At 33.7% G+C, this 20,580-nt stretch overlaps 1 protein-coding gene across 1 annotated transcript in view; it reads right to left on the bottom strand.

Moving 5' to 3' along the window:
• LRP1B (LDL receptor related protein 1B) overlaps nt 1–20,580 on the bottom strand; it is a 1,956,425-nt gene that overhangs the window by 685,766 nt on the left and 1,250,079 nt on the right. Inside the window, exon 22 of the mRNA XM_080689945.1 lies at nt 3,733–3,933. Within this exon, the coding sequence (XP_080546071.1) occupies nt 3,733–3,933 (201 nt within the window). The remainder of the gene's footprint in view (nt 1–3,732; nt 3,934–20,580) is intronic.

Below are 20,580 nucleotides of genomic sequence, written 5' to 3'. Positions count from 1 at the left end.
GCACCCAGCAGGGGGAAAAAAGTTGTTACAATGTTTTTAGCTTATTTCAAATATCACTGTTCTTTTAGAACTGAAATGTCTCTATCTGATGCTCTCTGTGAAATTAAGTGATAGCTTTTAGGATAAACAAACTTCACATTGAAATAAAAATCAATAATGTAAATTTAATGTCAATATTTGCATTGCCAATCCCTGAAAATTCTTCTTTAATCCTGAAATTGTCATTAATCCTACAACTTCTCTTAAAGTTATTTTATTGCCTGACAAAACTCTCTTCTTGACCAAACTGAACAGGATCCTCTGAGCTCTCCTCTCCAATTGATTTCAACAACGACTTATATAAAGCAGTAAATTCTCAGTACGAGTGGTTTAATGCATTCCTGTGACCATGTTGCATACTAAGAGGATTAAACAGTACTTCAAGTTTGCTTTCCTAGAATGACTACAGAGCCCTTAAAATATCTACCCCAAGAAAGCTGACATTTGGAAGAATTGGCTATTCTAGCCAAAATCTATTGACAGATAGATAGTTATTATTTTCTATGGTATTAGGGCTGGAACTCAGGGGCATTAAACCTCTGAGATACATCCCCAGGCCTGTTTTAATTTTTTATTTGGAAACGGGTTCTTTCTAAACTACTGAGATCCTCACCAAGTTGCTGAGGCTGGCTTTGAGCCTGTGACCCTCCTGTCTCGGCCTCTTGAGTATTAGGATAACGGGCATGCACCACCACACCTGAAAGCAACTAGGCTCTTACCTCCCTAGCAGTCCAGTTATTTGGGAAGACTTTGCAATTATAAATTCATTCTCTGACCCCTTTGAGAGGTAAATCTTCTGCCAAACAGAACTATTGGCTCAAGAACAAGAGCTTTCTCTTTAAATTGCTAACGGTTAAGAAGCCAATTTTCACTCTTATTCCAGGGCCACATCCTTCACTCTGACATGCTGCCACTGCCTCCTGTCCTAAAGATGGTTGATGGCAGAAGGCAGAGTTTATTTCTGCTCCTTATTCACCTGTGCAAACACACTCCAATACCCTATTCACATGGACCAACCTCCAGGAATGCCACTTACTGACTTTCCCTCATAACACCCCAGTCTTTAAACTCTTCCCCTTTGTGTTTTGGTGAAGATCAGTTCCCAGGGAACTTTCTGTCCTGCAACATAGTTATAATGAATAAAATCGTTCTTTACTGCTTTAGTGTAACTTTGTTTGTCTTCGACATATCCTTATAATAAGGATAAATACTTCACTCCACTTTTGAATTATTCAAGTTTCTTATTTATTTTTAAAATTCATATCTCTTTCTCATTAAATTATTTAAAAATTTCACTAAAAACAAAACCTCTTCACTAGGGTTAAGAGATTTATATTTCTGGGTTCTCTTCTTCCATATATATATATAGACTAGTATATGTTTTTAGTTCCCATTTTTCTAACTCTCCTATGTCTTTGGGGGGGGGGGAAGTGGGGGAAACAGATATTGAATCCAGAGATTCTAACTCAGAACTACACCCTCAGTCCTTTTTATATTTTTATTTTAAAACACGGTCTCAATAAGTTGCCTCCATAACCTGGGATCCTTCTGTTTCAGCCTCTCAAGTACTGGGATCACAGGCATGTGTGCACCACCATGTCCAGATTCCCATGTCTTTGCCTCTTAAAGCACCTGGGAGCAGCGTATGCATTTCAATATTCTGTGGTGCTGCAATCAGGAGAAAACTTTTTTTTCATCCCCACTGGTACTTCTATAGCTAGCTCTCCTACATCTTTCTCTATCTCTCGCATCTTTCTCTTCCTGTAATCCTTATGAATGTTTGAGCAAAGCTGATTAGCTGAAGAAAATCGTCACTAGAGAAGTGAGGAATTCTTATCAATTTTGAAAGAAAAAAATAAATTCAGAAGAAAACAACAACAAAAGTAAAAAAAGAAAACTTTTTTTTTTTACTTTTCCAATTCAGAAAGTGAAATATGGGAGGAGAAACAAAAAAGGTATTTTTGTCATCATTGTTTTCTTTAGTAATGTCTGTATTTTCTCTCCTTTGCTTTTTACTTACTTCAATTAATTCAAGGGGTGGAGAAAAGATGGGAAGGCACACATAGTTTTCAGTACCTGTACTGCATCAGGCATTATTACCTGGCATTATCAGGCATTATTATCAGACATGGTTACCTGACAGGCATCATTGCCTCCATTATAATTATGATGAAACTGACATTTTGAGAAATTAATTAAAGTAATTGAAGAACAGAACTTAAGTTTAGCAAAGTCTAGACATTTTCCATAATTAGACACATTCTCTTTTATGAGATATTAATAGTTTCTTCCTTGTAGAATTAAACTTAAAATTTTCATGAACAAGCTTCAAAAATCAATATTTTTTACAACCTTCATCAGTAAGCCTTTCACCATTTCTCTGTATGGAACAAGCTAGATAAATATACCTTACCATCTTTTTTTATTAATTTTTTATTATTTAATTTTAGTGGCGTGTGTATGTGTGTGTGTGCATATGTGTGTGTTTCTGAGGATTGTACCCAGAGACATTCTACATCTGTGCTATACCCACAGCATTATTTTATTTTATTTTATTTTTTTGTTTTAAAATAAGGTCACACTAAGTTGCTGCGGATGACCTTGAACCTACAGATTCTCTGTCTCAGGCTTCAGGTACTGGGGTGATAGGTGTATGCCACCTGTCTAGCTTCATTTTGTTTCCATTTTAGTCTTACTGAATGAAGACTATTGCATTTACTATTTCAAGGTTATTTTATAGAATTACAGAACTGTTGAAAGAAAGGATGTCTTATTACATAAAATTTTAAAAGAATAATACTCCTTTTTGTATCACTCAAAATGCTATTAATGCTCAATTGAGATCAAAATATGATTACTTGGGGCTGAAATGTAGTTATTTCTCCTACTTTTGCTCAGGAAGCTTAGTCATTTCTTAAAGTCATTTTCTCACAACCTGGAGTCATCTCATTATTGTTCTTATCTTACTGTAAACTCATCTTTATTACTGTATTGATGCCACCTTCAGTATTATCTATAAAACATGCCTTAAAAAATCCCTTTGATAAATCTCTAATCTCCCTACAGAAGAGACAATGCAATTTTCTTTTATATGTTCTGTTTGGCATAAGGGAGATAGGCAGTCAAAGTGACTTCAAAGCTCATTGAAATCATTTTATCTAGATAAGCATACTAAAGATAGTATTGTAGGAGAACTAAAAACTTGTGAGAAAATTATAGCAAATTGGGTAATATTCAGTGTGCCTCATTATCCAGTTTCTTCTTTTTCTAGCAGAACTATTTCTATCATAATAATTAGAAGGCATATCAAAATCTATAGTATGGTAGTAAACTCCATCCCACAGATCGGTAATAACAAGACTCCTATGTTCTGAGTGATGCATTCAATGACAACAATAATCAGTTTAATTGTGAAAATAACACTCCATTCAGAGATCAAAATAATGTGCATAACTCTACAATTATTTAGTGAATTGGATATAGTCTAGTATTTTTTTTCAGAAATGTTTGATCATATTTAAAACTTTCTGTATAGGTCTGTAGTGCCTGAGAAATGTAGGTAAATTCCACAGCCAAAGGTTGCACTTGAAGGGAATGAAGGGAACAAACGGATGCCACTATAATAAGTAAGAGCAAATGTATTGCAAGGTTCTAATTGGCAGAGAGAAGCAAATGCCATTAAATATGTAATACCGCATAGATCGCCTTCATCAGACCCATCGGGACAATCCCGTTCCCCGTTGCAGAGTTTCTCTGGCTGTAGGCACACTGAAGTGTCATTAGCACAAGGGTACTTGGGTGGTCCACACAAGAAATTGTCACAGTCTTCTTCGTCTGATTGGTCTTCACAATCAATATCTCCATCACACACCCAGGCTTTGTTGATGCATCTCCCTTAAGAGAGCAGAGACAGCAGCATTGAATTGTTGTAATGAGGTCACTTTAAGAAAGAGTGGCCATTATTGTTTTTAGTCAAAGGTAGAATTACTTGCCATTCTTCAAAAATGTATTTGCTTATAATCTGGCCTTTTTCTTATGACAGCATTTGAATACTTCTTGTCCTGGTTGACTTAGTTTTCTTAAATTTTAAAGTTTGATGCTTTCTTTATATCAGATTAATTTCCTGCACTACTAAAACAGATTATTGTGACAAATAAAAAGTTTAATTACAAGACTTTCAGTAATAAATTTTAACCATACATGTGTGTCAGTGCCTTTAATGCCCTAAATTTAGCTCAAAGCCATCAGTGCCTATCAGAAGATTAAATTTAGGAAAATATTGTTTTTCGGCAGGACAAGTTGTTCTTTTGCTTACTTCTTTTTTCCTCCACTACTAGGTCTGGAACCAAGGGTCTCACTATGACCGAGCTATAATCCCAGCTCTTTTTATCATTATTATTATTATTATTTTGCATTTGCGACAGGTATTGCTAACTTTTGATAAACTTGTGAACCTCCTGCCTCAGTCTCATATTGATGTAACTATAAACAAGTACTACTGCATAAGGCCTTATATATAATTTATAACCTTGACACCCCTCAATTCCTCATACAAGATATGATCCTTCATAAAAGTATATAACATGTCATTAAACATTTTAGTAGCTGTGATTATTTTTTCTTTACACATTGCTTACAGTATTGTCATGATTCATTATCCTGTATGGATTATAAAAAGCTACTGTCTAAATATATATACCAGCATCTTATACACAAAGGGTATAAATGAAAGACAAATGTAAAATATTATATATTTTTGAAAGTCATACATCGTTGGTGGGATCGCAAATTTGTCCAATCACTTTGAAAAACAGTATGGAGGATCCTCAGAAGAATAGGAATGAACCTGCCATATGACCCAGCAATACTACTTCTGGGTGTCTACCCAAAACATTGGAAACCAAACTACCAAAATAATACAGTATCTATGTACAAAGCAGCACAATTCATAATTGCCAAACTATGGACCCAGCCAATCTGTCTATCAACAGATGAATGGATTACAAAACTATGGGATGTGTACACAATAGAATTTTACTCAGCCATAAAGAAGAACAAAATTACAATATTTACAGGGAAATGGATGGAACTGGAGAACCTTATGGTAAGTGAGATTAGTCAGTCACAAAAAGTAAGAAATTGGATACTCTCCTAATGTGTGAATGCTAGGGAGAAAAAGGGTCATAAGAGAAACTCTAGATAAAGGAGAAACTATAGATGAGCAAATAAGGCAACCTAAATGAGGGGGATGAGAAAGAGGAAGAGAGAAATTCCCTAAAGTACTTGATGTATATTCACAAGCATATCAAAGTCAATCAATAAGCCAAAGATCAAAAGGAGGGGGGGGGGGAGTGGGGTGGGAATTGGGTAAGGGAGTGATGTGTGCATGTATGCTTCTACTCTCTTGTACCCCTTTAAGATATATGACTACAGCCGGGCGTGGTGACGCACGCTTGTATTCCACACGCTTGGGAGGAAGAGACAGGAGGATCGTGCAGGTTCAAAGCCAGCCAAGCTGGCATAAGAGACCCTGTTTCCAAATAAAAAAATATAAAAATAGGTCTGGGGAGTATAACCCGGAGGTAGAAGGGCTTCCAGAAACCCCAGTACCACACACACACACACAAAAGTATGACTACAATGTACCAACAAAAAAATTTTAAAAAGTCATTATATATTTAAATGTCTTTTTAAACCTTAAAAGTTATTAAAATAAAATAGTGGTGCAATATACACTATTAAAAGTCCAATAAAAACACATGATCAAGCTTCATAGTTTATACCAGTATATTTGATGTTACCCAACATTAAATATAACATATTCTTAAAATAAAAATTGAGAAATGCCTCACTAAAAATGGATTTGGTTAAATAGTGAAACATAACTTTTAATTTAATGTCATGATTAAAACATAACAGTATTTTATATTATTTTGGATATACCATCTAAGGTACAATTATTACATATAATTAAAAAATAAGGTACAATTAAGCCGAGCATGGTGGTGTACACTTCCTCAACTACTAGTGAAGCCCTGTTTAAAAATAAAGAATAAAAAATTGGGCTGGGCGTGTAGCTCAGAGGTAGAATGCTCCTGGGTTCTATCCCCAGTACCGCAAAACAAACAAAAAATAAATGAATAAAAATAAATAATAAGGTATACTTATTAGAAAAGAATATTATATGTAGAAAATACAACATAATTATAAAATATATCAAATTAAGTGAAAATTAAAAAAACTAAAATTCAAAAAATACATAGGCAATTTAAAAAAATTATGCAAAAATTGATAGGTATATCTCATATAAGTTAACTAATACCAGTTAAAAATTCCACCATATAAATACAATATTTATGGTTAAACTGTTACAGATCTGTATAACACATTAAAATAATTGAACACTGCAAAAGACACACAAAAGGTTAAATCAAGGTAACATTTGATCTTGGAGAAGGTTACTTATGGTAAAGATATTATTTTACTATAAACTAATATAATACTTTCAGAACAGTAAAAATACTATTGCAACCTTACTAATTTATTGTAAATATATAAAAATAAAATGCAAAAGCCATTAGAAATATCTAAAAAAATAATGCCAGGTGTGGTGGCCCACACCTGTAATCCCAGTACTTGGGAGACTGAGACAGGAGGGATCGGACAGTCTTGGCAAGTAGTGATACTCTTGTCAACCTGATGAGACTTTGTTTCCAAAATAAAAATATAATATGGCTAGGGGTATAGCTTGGAAGTAGAATGCCCATAGGTTCAATCTGCAGTACCACAAAAATAAATAAATAAATAAATAAATAAATAAATAAATAAATAAATAAACAAACAAATAAATAAAAAAGCCAGGCACGGTGGCACAGACTTGTAATCCCACTACTTGGGAGGCTGAGACAGGAGGATCCAGGTTTGCAGTCAGCCTCAGCTACTGGCCCTCCATAACTTAGTGAGACCCTGCTTCAAAATAAAGAATAAAAAAAAAATTGGGCTGAAGTTATAGTTAAGAAGTAAAATGCCCCTGGGTTCCATTCTCAGGACCAGTACCACACACACACACAATAAATAAAATAAATAAATAAATAAATAAATAAATAGTATTGTTAAGTAGAAAAAGAAAATGGGAAGCAGCTAAAAGTCACAGTAGTTAAAATATTTAATAAAAGAATATCAATAAATATAACGGTACTGTAGCATAGAGAAAAAACCAATTAGGCCCATTTTATATTAATTAATTAACTAATTAATTAAATTTGTATTGTTGGGGATTTAACCCAGGGAAGCAGTTCTATCTCCAAACTATATCTCAGGCCATATATTTGTTTTGAAACATTAATAAATAAATTAATTAATTTTGTGGTACTGGGGATTGAACCCAAGGAAGTAGTTCTATCTTCAAGCAATACCTCAGGAGCTATATATATTTTTTATTTTGAAGCAGGTTCTGACTAAGTTACTGACAGCCTTACTAAGTTGTGAAGGCTGGCTTTAAACCTCCAATCCTCCTGGCTCAGCCTCCCAAGTACTTGGATCATAGGTCGGTGCCAACACACTTGATTTGTATATACATTTAATATACAAAACATACTTAAAATGTTTGATGTACATTTAATTAATGATCTAAGATTACTGATTATCCAGAAGAAAAAGTAAAGCTGAAACTGTATTTGTCTGTATTTGTCTATAACAAATTTCTAGATGAATCAAAATGCAAGCATTTAAAATAATAAAAAATGCATTCTAGAAAAAGTACATTTAAATTCTTGAAATGGTCATCATGAGACAGGGCAGAGGACCTGAAACAGGAAGTTTTTAAAAGGTTATCTCTATAAAGGACAGAAATTGGGATGTTTGATAGATACAGGTGTAACAGTGTGGGTTAATAGAAACTTCAGCCACAAGAATGATCAAAGGGACAGATCAAGATAAAGAAGATGGGCAGGAGGCCCCAGGAGATTACAAGAGCCCACTGACCTTTAGACTAGAGATTCAAATTAAGGGTTGAAGCTGCGCAAAAGAAATTGAGTCCAAGACCCAATTTTGACCAATCACAAAGAAACAGATGGGGAGCCACAAGAAGGGATTAAAAACACACCTCCCAAGAGCTTCAAGAGCTACAGTCTTTTGGGACCCCTATCCCACAGTGTTAGGGAAGCTGTTTTTGTCTTCTATCTTCCCTTGGTTCATAAAAAATCTTCATTCTCCTCTATGCACCATTCTGTAGTCTATGGACTTATTCTTTAACTTCACAGACAAGAACCCAGTAAGAGGAGAAACTTAGCACAGTTTTAGCACCCCAGATGGGACAATGAGGGAAGTGCTCCAGTAAAGGAAGAATTTGGTTACAGTTAAAAAAACCTAGAGACTATGAAAGACAAATTTATTAAGTTAAATTCATATATAAAGTTTTATCATATATTGTAAAACTAAAAATCACAGTCAGTAATAGTAAGCAAACCAGAGCAAATTATATTTTTAAAAATGAATCATTTCTTAAATACACAATCCTAAAAATACATATGGAAGCACCAAAGTTATCAAATAGCCAAAAACAACCATTGTAGATAACAATATGAAGCTTCCACAAAAAAACTAAAAATCTGTATTTATTATAGATAAATCATATCTATTACATGATCCAGTAATCCTATTTCTGAGCATATATGGAAAGAAAATCAAACAAGCATACCAAGGGGACCGGCACATCTGCGATTATTGAAGCACTTCTCACAGTAGTTGTAATATGGAAGCAATCTAGGATTCTGTCAATGGATAAATGGTTAAAACGGTGCTTACATATGAATGTATGTGCATGTTCATGCATGTGCACACACACACACACACACATACACACACGAGAATAATATTCATTTAAAAGAATAAAATCCTTGCATTTTTGGCAAAGTGGTTGGAACCGAAAGACATTATGTGAAGTAGAACAAACCAGACACAGAAAGACAAGAACAATGAGCTCTCCATCATATGTGGAAATTAAAAAAAAGTCAACCTGAATGTAGAACTGTGATTATTAGAGTTTGTGAAATTAGGGACGTGTGGATAACGAGAGGCTGAATTTCATCAATGCATATACTGAAATATTACACTAGACCCCATTAATATACATAATCAGTACATGTGAATCTAAATCAAAAAAGAGAATGAGAATATTTCTTTGAAATATAAAGATTTCTTTGAAATTAATAAGATAAAAATATATAATCCAATACAAGATTTATAATGAAATAATGATGGTTTGCTACAATACTCAGTTCAAAGTTCTTGTAATTAGAAAATAAACTAAAATAACAATTCTACATAATTTCTTCTATATTAGATAAATCAGAATCAAAATAAAAAATAACAGTTTTGACAAGGGTATAAGAAACATTCCAAATGCTGATGGTCTACAAATATGCATAACATCTTTAGGCAATGGGATAGCAGATTTGAGCCTTTTTGAATAAATTAAAGAGATTTTGTTTGAAAATAAAAAAGTAAAATAAGGATGGGGTGTATTGTAAAGTTTAAATGCCCTCAGTTTCAATCCCCAGTAACACACACACACACACACACACACACACACACACACACACACACACAACTCTCTACCACAGGAATTGTAGTTTTTGAATTTTTTCAATTAATAGATTTATACAGATGCCTAAAGATGCATATACAAGGATATATTCTCCTTTCTATATTGAAGTAAGATTGGTAACAATTTAAATCATTGTTGTAAGACCAGTGACATGAATTACAATATATATTTACTCAATGAAATTACATGCTTAAGTGAAAAAGAATGAGATGATTTGCACAACTTAATAAAGCCTCTTCTAAAATATATCAATTTCAAAAGGCATGGTACTGAGTATGTATAGACTTTCCTATATGTTAAAAGGGATTTACCTATTTATCAAAATAAATGACCATATTTTTATAAATGTGTCATTTTAAGTACAATTGCCCCTTTGTATTCATATAAGATTGGTTCTAGGAAACCCTATGAATTCCAAAGCATATGCTCAATTTATTTATGTTAAACGGCATAGTATAAGCATATAACCTATAACCTACATACATTCTTTCACACACTTTAAACTACATCTAGATGACTTACTATACTGATACAACGAGAATGCTATATAAACAACTGTTCTATGTATTATTTAGAAAACAATGACAATGATGAAAGTCTACGTATCTTTTGTAGAGATGCATTTTCCCCCAAATATTTTAAATTAGTGGTTAGGTTATTCCACAGATATCAGAAACCACATACTGTACTTTAATAGGCTTATCTAAACATAAAGTCTCTCTGGAAGGCTACACAAGAAATAGTTCAAAGTATCTCCAGAGTGGGAAGCATAAGGTACCAGAACACCAGAGAAGAAGGGAGGTGGACTTTTTAATTAATACTATCATGCTGCTTGCTTTTTCCTTAGCCATATATTTCCATAAGTTTTCCAAAATATTGGGGTTTATTTTTAAAATGATGAGGCTAAAATATGCATACTTTTTTGCCACCGAGTCACCAGATTGAACAGATTTATTATAAAAGTTGTATCCTGAGGTTACTCGGTGCCTTATACTTTCCTAGGGGCTTTGAGAATCAGGAGAGACACCTAAGGCCTGCTCCTTGTCACCAAAGTGCTTATAATCTAGTTAACAAGGCAAGACCAATGCATATCCGTTAGCTATACTCTAGCATAGGGAATCTTATACTTCAGTTTTAAATCATATTGCGTCCTCTGGAGGTATATCAGAACTAATAGAGACCTCAAGGATAATATGATTCCTATTTCCAGTTTTTTAACCAAGGTGCAACTTTCTTTTGCTTAGACATCAGTAATACATCATGATATTATTAATCAATGACTCCAGAATGGTCGTAGAATTGTTTCAATAAATGCATTCCTACATCGCTTTCAGTCCTTTTCACTAAAATTAGCAGCAAAGCTATTTGTCATCCTGACTTAATTGCTGACTGGGAAGGTTAGAAAAATCATATTCAGAAGATTCTAAGGCTTTAACACAGACTATTTTACCAGAAATATGAATAAATAATGATTCTGTAGCTTAGATACCACTTTCAAGACTAAATAGATCCTTTCTGCCACTGATTTTTCTGGGGAGGTTTAAAGTTTGTTCTTTTCTTGATCATTTGGTTTTAATCTTTATCAAAATGTGAATAAGGGTGAGCCAGGCAAGCTAAATTTAATTAAATTTCTTATTCATGATCACTGAGTAAAATCTCAAAAAAAAAAAAAAGACTCCAGTAAATATACTTAAAGAATTTTTTTTTTTTTTTTTTTTTAGCTGATTCACATTAAGGCAAATCCTTACCTGGTCAAGACAATGGACAGGAAATCTTTTTATTTATTTATTTATTTATTTATTTATTTATTTTCATGGTGCTGTGGGACAGTCTATCTCTATGCTAAACCCCCAGACCATTTTATTTATTTATTTTTGTTTGTTTTTGAAACATGGTCTCACTAGGTTGCTGAGTTTCACTATGTTGCTGAGGCTGGCTTTGAACCTGTGAAATCCTCCTCTTCGCAGTACTGGCATTTACAGGCATGTGCTCTCAAAACCTGTTACAAGAAATCTTGAATGAGCAATGCTACAAATTTTCTTGTTTAACCTCCTTTCTTTAAATATAAGAAACTGGAATTTAGGTCAAATTGGTATTATCAAAGCAAGTAGAGATTAATAATGTTAAAATGTATCATAGAAATTATAAATACCCAAAATATCAGCATGTGCACAAGTAAATTTAGATAACCAGGTAATTCACTTGGTGTTTGTAAATTCTTTCTTGAAACATGTTGAAAAGAATATTACATGATTATTATGAAGTAGAACTCTATGTATTTTCTGACATACTCATAATGATATTTTCACTTGCTAATTATATGTGAAAGACTTTATTGTACTGATTATAGGTTTGCCCTTTAAGCAAAGAAGAGTGGCCAACTAGCAACAACAACAAAACCCCAAAATAATAAAAAGTAGCATCCTGCTATAATGACACCTAATCCAATCACATACACTCATTCTAGACAACCTAAGAATTGTTTTGATTTATGTTCCCTTGAATTATAAAATTTATTTTAACTACCACTACAAATTTCAACATCTCTAGGAAAATAAAGTTTTTCTGAATCTATATAAAATATACTATTTTTCTAAAATAAAAGAAAGTTTCTGTTTTCTTTGTTCAACTGTGTTGAACATTTTTTTAATTGATGTATCTTTTTGTGAATGATTTAGTTTAATTTTATCCTAAATAAAGACAACACATGCTGTTACAGGATAGTTTTCATTCTTAGATATGACTGATAGTTATATTGAACATGAACATGAAGAGAAATAAATCTTTGAAATAATCCAACTCAATAATATATTGTAATGACATTTTAATACTGGTCTGAACTTTTAATTTTTATACTACTAACCTTAATATCACATGCTTATTTATTTCTCTAACAATGTTATGCTTCATTTCAATTTAGCAAATATTTATTGAGTAATATACCAGAGAATAGATAGTATGCAAGAATTAGTTCTTTATTAATTTAGCCTCTGTTCCACTTCTGAGTGAATCTATTCTAAATTTCTCTCATCCACATATGTTTTTATTTTATGCCAAAGATTATTTTCATTTTAAGGGCTCTCAGAATTGAACTCAGGGGCACTGTGCATACCTCTGAGCTATATCTTTGTCATTTTTTTTTTTTTTGGTGGTACTGGGGTTCCTGGAAACCCTTCTACCTCTGGGGTACACTCCCAGACCTATTTTTATACTTATTTGGAAACAGGGTATCTTAAGCCAGCAAGGCTGACTTCGAACCTGCACTATCCTCCTGTCTCCGCCTCACAAGCGCGGAGATTACAAGTGTGCGCCACCACGCCTGGCTATTATTATTTTATTTTTTTAAACAGAATCTCAGTAAGTTGCTGAGGCTGTCCTCAAACCTGCCATTCTCTTGTCTTAGCCTCTCATGTACTAAGTTTACAGGCGTGTGTCACTACACATGGCTAAAGTTAATTTTTTAATAATATAGATATATGCACAAATTTCATTAGAACTATATTTACAGAGCAATGTCTGCTGAGAAAATTTGAAGGATTTTTACATATAATTTCAAACATTTTCTCTTTTAAACTTATTTGCTAACTCCAACCCACCTAAAAAGTGTTATTCCTATCTAAAGGCCAGAGGGCAGGAGAGGGAGGGGCTTGTTCAAAAAGCAATAGTGAGGTTAGTGAGTCAGAAAAAATAAGAATTTGGATGTTCTCCTTAATATGCAAACACTAGGGAGAAAAATGGCTCACAGGAGGAACTCTAGTTGAAGAAGGAGTTACTATAGAAAAGACCTAACTAAGGAGAAGAGAAGGGGGAATAGTAAAATTCCCTAATGTACATGATGTACATTAACAAACATGTCAAAGTCAATCACTAAGCCGAACATGAAAAGGAGGGAGAGGGGAGGGAATGGGGTGGGAATTGTAAGGGTGGGCTAATTGGGTGATATGTGTATGCATGTCTCCACCATCTTGTACCCCATTAAGATGTATAACTACAATGTACTGATAAAAAAATTTTTAAAGAAATAGTGAATTACTATGGAGCAGAGCTTATGAAATGCTGATTGCTAGCTCAAAATGTGTCTTTAATGGAAATTGTCTATAAGATTCAAATATTTCAAATAATTTATTGTCTAAAGACAAACTATGTGCTCCAATTACAGACTGAGAATTGAGAGGAAGCTAAAAATGTGTCTAGGACAAACTGAACTAATGATTGTTGGGGAAAAACAGTATGCTACATGAAGATTGGAGTTAGAGCTACAAGCTGAACCTTAAACAAGGGATTGTGAGTAGGAAGAGTGGAAAGATAGAAGCCTGAGACTGTGTAGCCCTGGCATCAGTAAAATGAAAAATGGTTACAAACACAGAGTGTCAAAATTAAATCTGAGTGTTTAGGGGATGGAAGATACTTCTAACAGAAACAGAGATTTGAGGAAGAATTTTCATGTTCAGAGAGAAAGTGTGATATTCAGCAAAGCTTTGGAAAAAATGGTTTTGAAACATGGAGTAAATTTCAGTGATAGAAATATGAGAGGCTTTCACCAGGAGGTGATGGTTAACACTTTGGGGACAGAGGAGATTCTGTGGCGACCTTAGAAAAAGTGAGAAGGAGCTGAATAAGTATATTAAGAGACAAGTCGATGCAATGTTTGATCTGTATTATGTGTCAAAAACATTTTTAATTAAATATAAAAGAGGCAAAAAAAGAAGAAAAAGAAATAAAAAAGAAATCTAAATACCAATTGAATAAAAAGAATAATTTAACATGAGAACACATAAAAACAGAAGGATGAAAGGAAATAATTTGCAATTGGATCAAATATTGCAATGAAAGAAGATAAAACCTAGAATTCATAGTTAAACTTAGAATGATTTATTAAGCTTATTGAGTACTGGATAATTTTTATGTATTTCATTCCATGTTATTTTAATAATCTCTATTTTACAGATCAGGAAACTAAAACAGACGTTTGGTTAATTATCTCAATTGATTGAAATCACTAATTGCAAAGTAGGACTCAAAACAGAAGAGTATGTACTGAAAATTATTCCTGGTGAACCACTGAAACAGATGGTCATCAGTGATGGGGAGAGGCTGTGGGACTGCAAGAGGTGGAAGGCAGAGGGAAACAGGAGCTGGCTGGATGAGCTGCACAAGGAGTTAATGAAGAAAGAAGACAGACTGGAAAGCAGAAATAAAATCAAAGTGAGGTAGTTTCAGTTTATTGGACTTAATATATTTAAGGAGAGAAAAAATGACAGGAAGAAATAAATTAAAGACCAAAAAATTAAAATGACTGAGATCCTACAGACATTAGAAGATCAAAGGATTATTATTTAAAGAGGAGCTTTTGAAAACAAAATGTAGAAAATATAAAAAATGACAGATTGAAGGAAGAGAAGAGGTGAGAGCATACAGCAAAAGGTTTAAAACTGCTGTTGGAAAGAATCAAAGGGAGACATACAAGACGATTAGGAAGAAATATGCAAAGTATTTTATTAACTTTGTGACATATAGACAATGGTAAGCTTTCTACATTATTTGTGGAAATAACTAATAATAAATAGAAGTATTCCTCTACTTATTTTATTAGTATAAACAGGTTTGAGTCCAAAAAGAAAATTATTTATATACAAACAATCACTGAATTTTAACAAAATCCTGATTCTGATATAGACAATGGTAATCTTTGTACATTATTTGTGGAAATAAATAATAGTAAATAGAAATATTCCTCTACTTATCTTATTAGAATAAACAGGTTTAATTCCAAAAAGAAAATTATTAAATACAACCAATCACTAAATTCTAACAAAATCCTGATTCTACTATAGAATATTCTTGGTTCTAATTATACTCATTAGTTTTTAGCAATACTAAATGTACTATTTTACTTTATGTTTGCTGATACAATTGAGATGGGGAACAAAATAGTTCAAATATAGACAAGAGGAATAAGGCTTTGCCCACAAAACCCATAGCAGATTTTCATTACATAGTAGGTCAGAAGAGATCACCAAGCCACTGTCAAAGTTAAACCCCCATGTGCACCAGGTGGTTTTCTTACATTCTTTTTGCTAAAAATCACTTCACCCTTTACTCTCAACACTACCTGGAGACCTGACTGGAAAATTTATGTGCTTATTTCAAAGGAATCTGGAGCAAAAGTGTTTGGGTTAACACCAATCTATCTCAATTCTTGAAAAGGCAATCAATCCAAGCTGTAAGACCTTTTCATGCATTTTCCCTAACTACCCTATCCCTGTGTAGAAATAAGCAAAAAAAAAAAAAAAAGTCAACAGTTTTTAAAAAAAATATTTCAAAAATATTCTTCATTACATAAAATAATACATCGTATTTTCTTTTCACATAAACTATGCCCATTGTTATGGTTTGCACTTTTTACTTAATCATAAAGAAATGTTCATGTCACTGCTTTATAATGATGTTCAGTCTTTAAAACTGCCACATAGAAGTCTATCTTATGAATGTATCATAATTTTTGTACCTAGTGCCCAAATTTAGATTAATAGTAGCCCCTATTAAAAACAATTTAATGACAAATAAGTCATGATGACGAGGTGCTCAATAGCGTATGACAATAAAGGAATGCAAATTAAATACCACTGCACAACTCTTAGCAGGACAAAAATCTAAAACAGTGACAACACTGAAGGCAAGTGAGGATATAAAACCAGGGCACTCTCATTCACTGAAAGAAGAATAAAAAATGGTAGAGCCATTTTTCTTGATTTTTATTTTTTGATACTGGGAGATTGAACCAAAGGGCATTCTACCTTTGAGCTATACTCCTAGAGCCCATAAATATATATTTAAACAAGGTCTTGCTAAGTTGCTCAGGCTGGCCTGTGATCCTCCTCTCTCAGCCTCCCAAATACTAGGATCATAAGCCTGTATCACTGCGCTAGGCTGTGGTATGGCCATTTTGAAGGTGTTTGGCAATTGCTTGCAAAGGTAAACAAATGTTGATGCACTGCCTAGCAATTGTGTGTGTGTGTGTGTGTGTGTGTGTGTGTGTGTGTGTGTGTGTACTGAGGATGGAATTCAGGAGCATTCTACCTCTGAGCTACACCTCCAGTCCTATTTTAGTCTTTTTAAATTCTTGGAACAGGGTCTTACTCTGTTGCAAATGGCTGTCTGATCTCCGCCTCCTAAATGCTGGGATTACATGTGTGCCTGGCCTGTTCTTTATTTTGGAACAAGGTCTTACTGATTTGCAAAGGGCCTCACGAATTAGCTGAGGTGGTCTGAGAACCCCGATCCTCCTGTCTCAGCCTCCCAAATGTTGGGATTACAAGTGTGGACCACCATGCCTGGCTAAAAATAATTATTTACTAATAATAATTAAAAACTTTTGTCCACACAGAAACCAAATGTGTGTATTTATAATAGCTTAATTCATAGTTGCCAGAACTCAGAAAAAATACATTCTTCAGTAGAATAGATAAAAAATAAATTATGATACATGCAGACAATGGATTGTTATTCAATGCTAAAAAGAAGAATCAATCGATGAAAAGACAGGGATGAAACTTAATGTTTATGGCTAAATGATCAAAGCCAATATAAAAAGTCTAAATAGTATATGATTCCAACCCTAAGCCATTCTGGAAAAGGCATTAACAATGGGGATGGTAAAAAGATCAGTAGTTGCCAGGTGGTTATGGGGAGTTAAGGGTTAATAGGCAGCGATAAGAAGAGTTTTTAGGCCAGTGAAACTGTTCTTCATAACATAATGGCAGACACTTATCATTATATATTTTTCAAAACCCAAAGAATCCACAACAGCAAGAGTAAAACCCCTAATATGTGGATACTGGGTGAGATGCTGAGTGGATGGATGTAGGTTCATTGACTGTAATAAATATGCTGTGATGGGGCAGGGTAGTGATAGAAAAGTGAGGGTCGGGGAGGTGCCGATCCTCTACAAGAACTCTGTACTTTCTGCTCAGTTGTTTTGTGAACTTAAAATTGCTCTAAAAATAAAGTCCTTTTTTTTTTATAAAAGTCATAAAAATTTTGCTGCTCAGTATTTTTCATTTCATGCCACTCTAAATATGTATATTTGAATATCTAAATATTTAAAGAATTATTTCTTTATTAACCCATCGATTAATTTGAAGTGTGATTTAATTTCTAAACACATGGTCTGTATTTTTTTTTTTTTCTTTTTTGGCGGTACTGGGGATGGAACCCAGGGGCATTCTACCTCTGAGCTTTACCTCCAGCCCCGTTTTTAGTGTTTTATTTTTTGAAACAGGGTCTCACTGAGTTGTGAAATGCCTTGCTAAGTAGCTGAGTTTGTCCACCAGCCTTGATCCTCAGGTCTCCACCTCCCGAATGCTGGGATTACAAGCGTGTACCACCATGTCAGGCTGTAAATCGTTTTGATGTTGATGTCTAAGTTGAGTTCTGTGTTTGAAGATGCTTCCCATAAATCGCCAATTATCTGACCAATTCTAAGCTTTTCTGGAACATATATTAAATGTTGCATGTGTGAATTTGCTGTAGATATGAATTTCCACATATGCGTTAATTTAAATTTTTTAAACACCATTATGAAACTATTGAAAATTTAAATATACTTGTGCATTTTACTTCTCAAGTGTTCAACTATTTGATAAATGCTTAGAAGTGGGATTATGGGTGAAATAGTAAACACATTTTAAACATGGTTACTTATTCCTAAGTGACTTTCCATAGAGGATTACCATTATCCACTGACCTCAAAGTGTTTGCTGCATCTAAAGATACTATGGGCCTTGGTAATAATTATACAGATGACCTTGAATAAAATGGGATCCCAGGAAGGTTTTATGTCGCATTTCTCTTATTATAGGTGTTACAGACTCAATGTTTGTGTTCCTGAAAAATTCATACTGAAACTTAGCTCCAGTGTGATCATATTTGAGAGGGAAGGGTTAGAAAGTAATTAGGCCATGAAGGTGGAGCCTGCTCATAACAAGACATCAGCTTTTTGGAAATCAGGGACAGTGCCCTGACCAAACATCTGATCTCCTGGTGCCTGGATTGTGGAACCTGCCAGCCTCCGCAACTGTGAATATCAGGCATTCACTGTTTAAGCCAGACATTTATGGAAATTTGTTACAGCAGCCTGAACTAAAATTGTCTCATTTGCTATCTTTACCATCACAATTATTTTGCTTGTCATATTTTATATAAATTATATATAATTGTCTGTTTTAATGATTTTAATGCACTTAAACTGTTTTAGATTTATATTGCATTTTCACTTAATCACATGAAATTCATTTTGTAATGATTGATTATGAGGGCTGATTTTCTCAGAGACAGTTTCCTTCATGGATTTTAGAATTTTGATTTGCACTTTCATGTTGGATGAGAACTTTCATTAGATTACTTGATCCTATCTCCCAGTGTGCCTGCTTCCACTTCAGTTCACCCATTATTTCTAGAATTCTTCATTCATAAATACATCTTAAGTTTATTTCTTGTAGAAATCTATCCCACAACAATACTGGAATATGTGTGTGTGTGTGTGTGTGTGTGTGTGTGTGTGTGTGTGTGTGTGGTCCAGGGGAATGAACCCAGGGCATTCTACCTCCAGGATATACCCACAACCCTATTTTATTTTTTATTTGGGAAAAGGGTTTCACTAAGTTGCTGAGGCTGACTACAAACCTGTGATCATCCTGCCTCAGCCTCTCACGTACTGGGATTACAAACATGCACCACCACACCCAGCTCTAAAATTTGTTTATATCACATTTGATCTCAAAGCCACACAAAGGTAAGCTTAAATTATTCTCTCTCCCTGTGCCCTCCCATCTATTTAGCATATGAGTTTCATTAAATACCTACCCCAAGTATATATGTATGTATTTACAACTCAGCTCTGCACTTTTATTTTGGATTGTTTATGTTCCTTAGGTTATACATATATTTGGTCAAATCTTCATGTGTAAGGTTACCATAATATGAATCTCTCTATATATTAATTTAAACTTATTAAACATATAATTAAACAATTGTAAAATTTAAATATCTTTGTGTATCTTACTTCTCAGTGCATATCTATTTGATTAATTCTTAGAGGTGGAATTCTATGATATGTAATATATAATATAATATATAACATTATATATATGTATATATATATATATATATATACACACACACACACACACACACACACACACACACACACACATTTGGTACTCAGAAACATTCTATATTTGAGCTTAACTTCCAGCCCTATTTTATATTTTATTTTGAAACAGGGTCTCACTAAGTCATTGAGGGTCTCCTAAGTTTCTGAGTCTGGTCTCAAACCTGCAATCCTCCTGTCTCATCCTCCCAAGTACCAAGATTACAGATGTGTACTAACACACTTGGCTTCTCAGAGATATATTTTGTTAGTAACTCCTAAATCCCTTATTTCCTCTTATTTTGTGTGAGCATTAATTCTATGTGTTTTCTAAAGTAGAGAGAATACCCAAAGTGTGAACTTAGAGCCTTAAGGTCACATTAATTCCTTCCTTATTCTTTCTTGATGACATTAGGATGGTTTATTGTGTGACTACAATGTGATTACCAAGAAGTTTCCTCCCTCACTGACAGGTAGCTGCATTGTGTATCATTGTGCACAGGTAACTTTATACATTATTATTCTTTACACTAATTTCAAAAAGTGGTATGTGGGATCGAATTTACATTCCTTCAGCACCTGGACAAATGGTTTTATTTGTAATATTACTTTGTAATATAAAACTTTTTTTCCAATCCAAAGAATGATATTTCTAAGCTTATTTTCCTCTGGGGTAGACTTGAAATTCCCTCCCCACATTCCCTATTTTCAGTTTCTATTTGTTGGTCTTAGTTGAAAGAGACCAGATATAGTAGAGTATATAGTTCATGGTCAAATATAGTTC

Source organism: Muscardinus avellanarius (assembly GCF_963383645.1).
Source record: "Muscardinus avellanarius genome assembly, chromosome: 2".
Classification (NCBI taxonomy): Eukaryota; Metazoa; Chordata; class Mammalia; order Rodentia; family Gliridae; genus Muscardinus; species Muscardinus avellanarius.
Note: the sequence above shows the minus strand (reverse complement) of the source record. Positions and strands in the feature narration are given on the sequence as shown.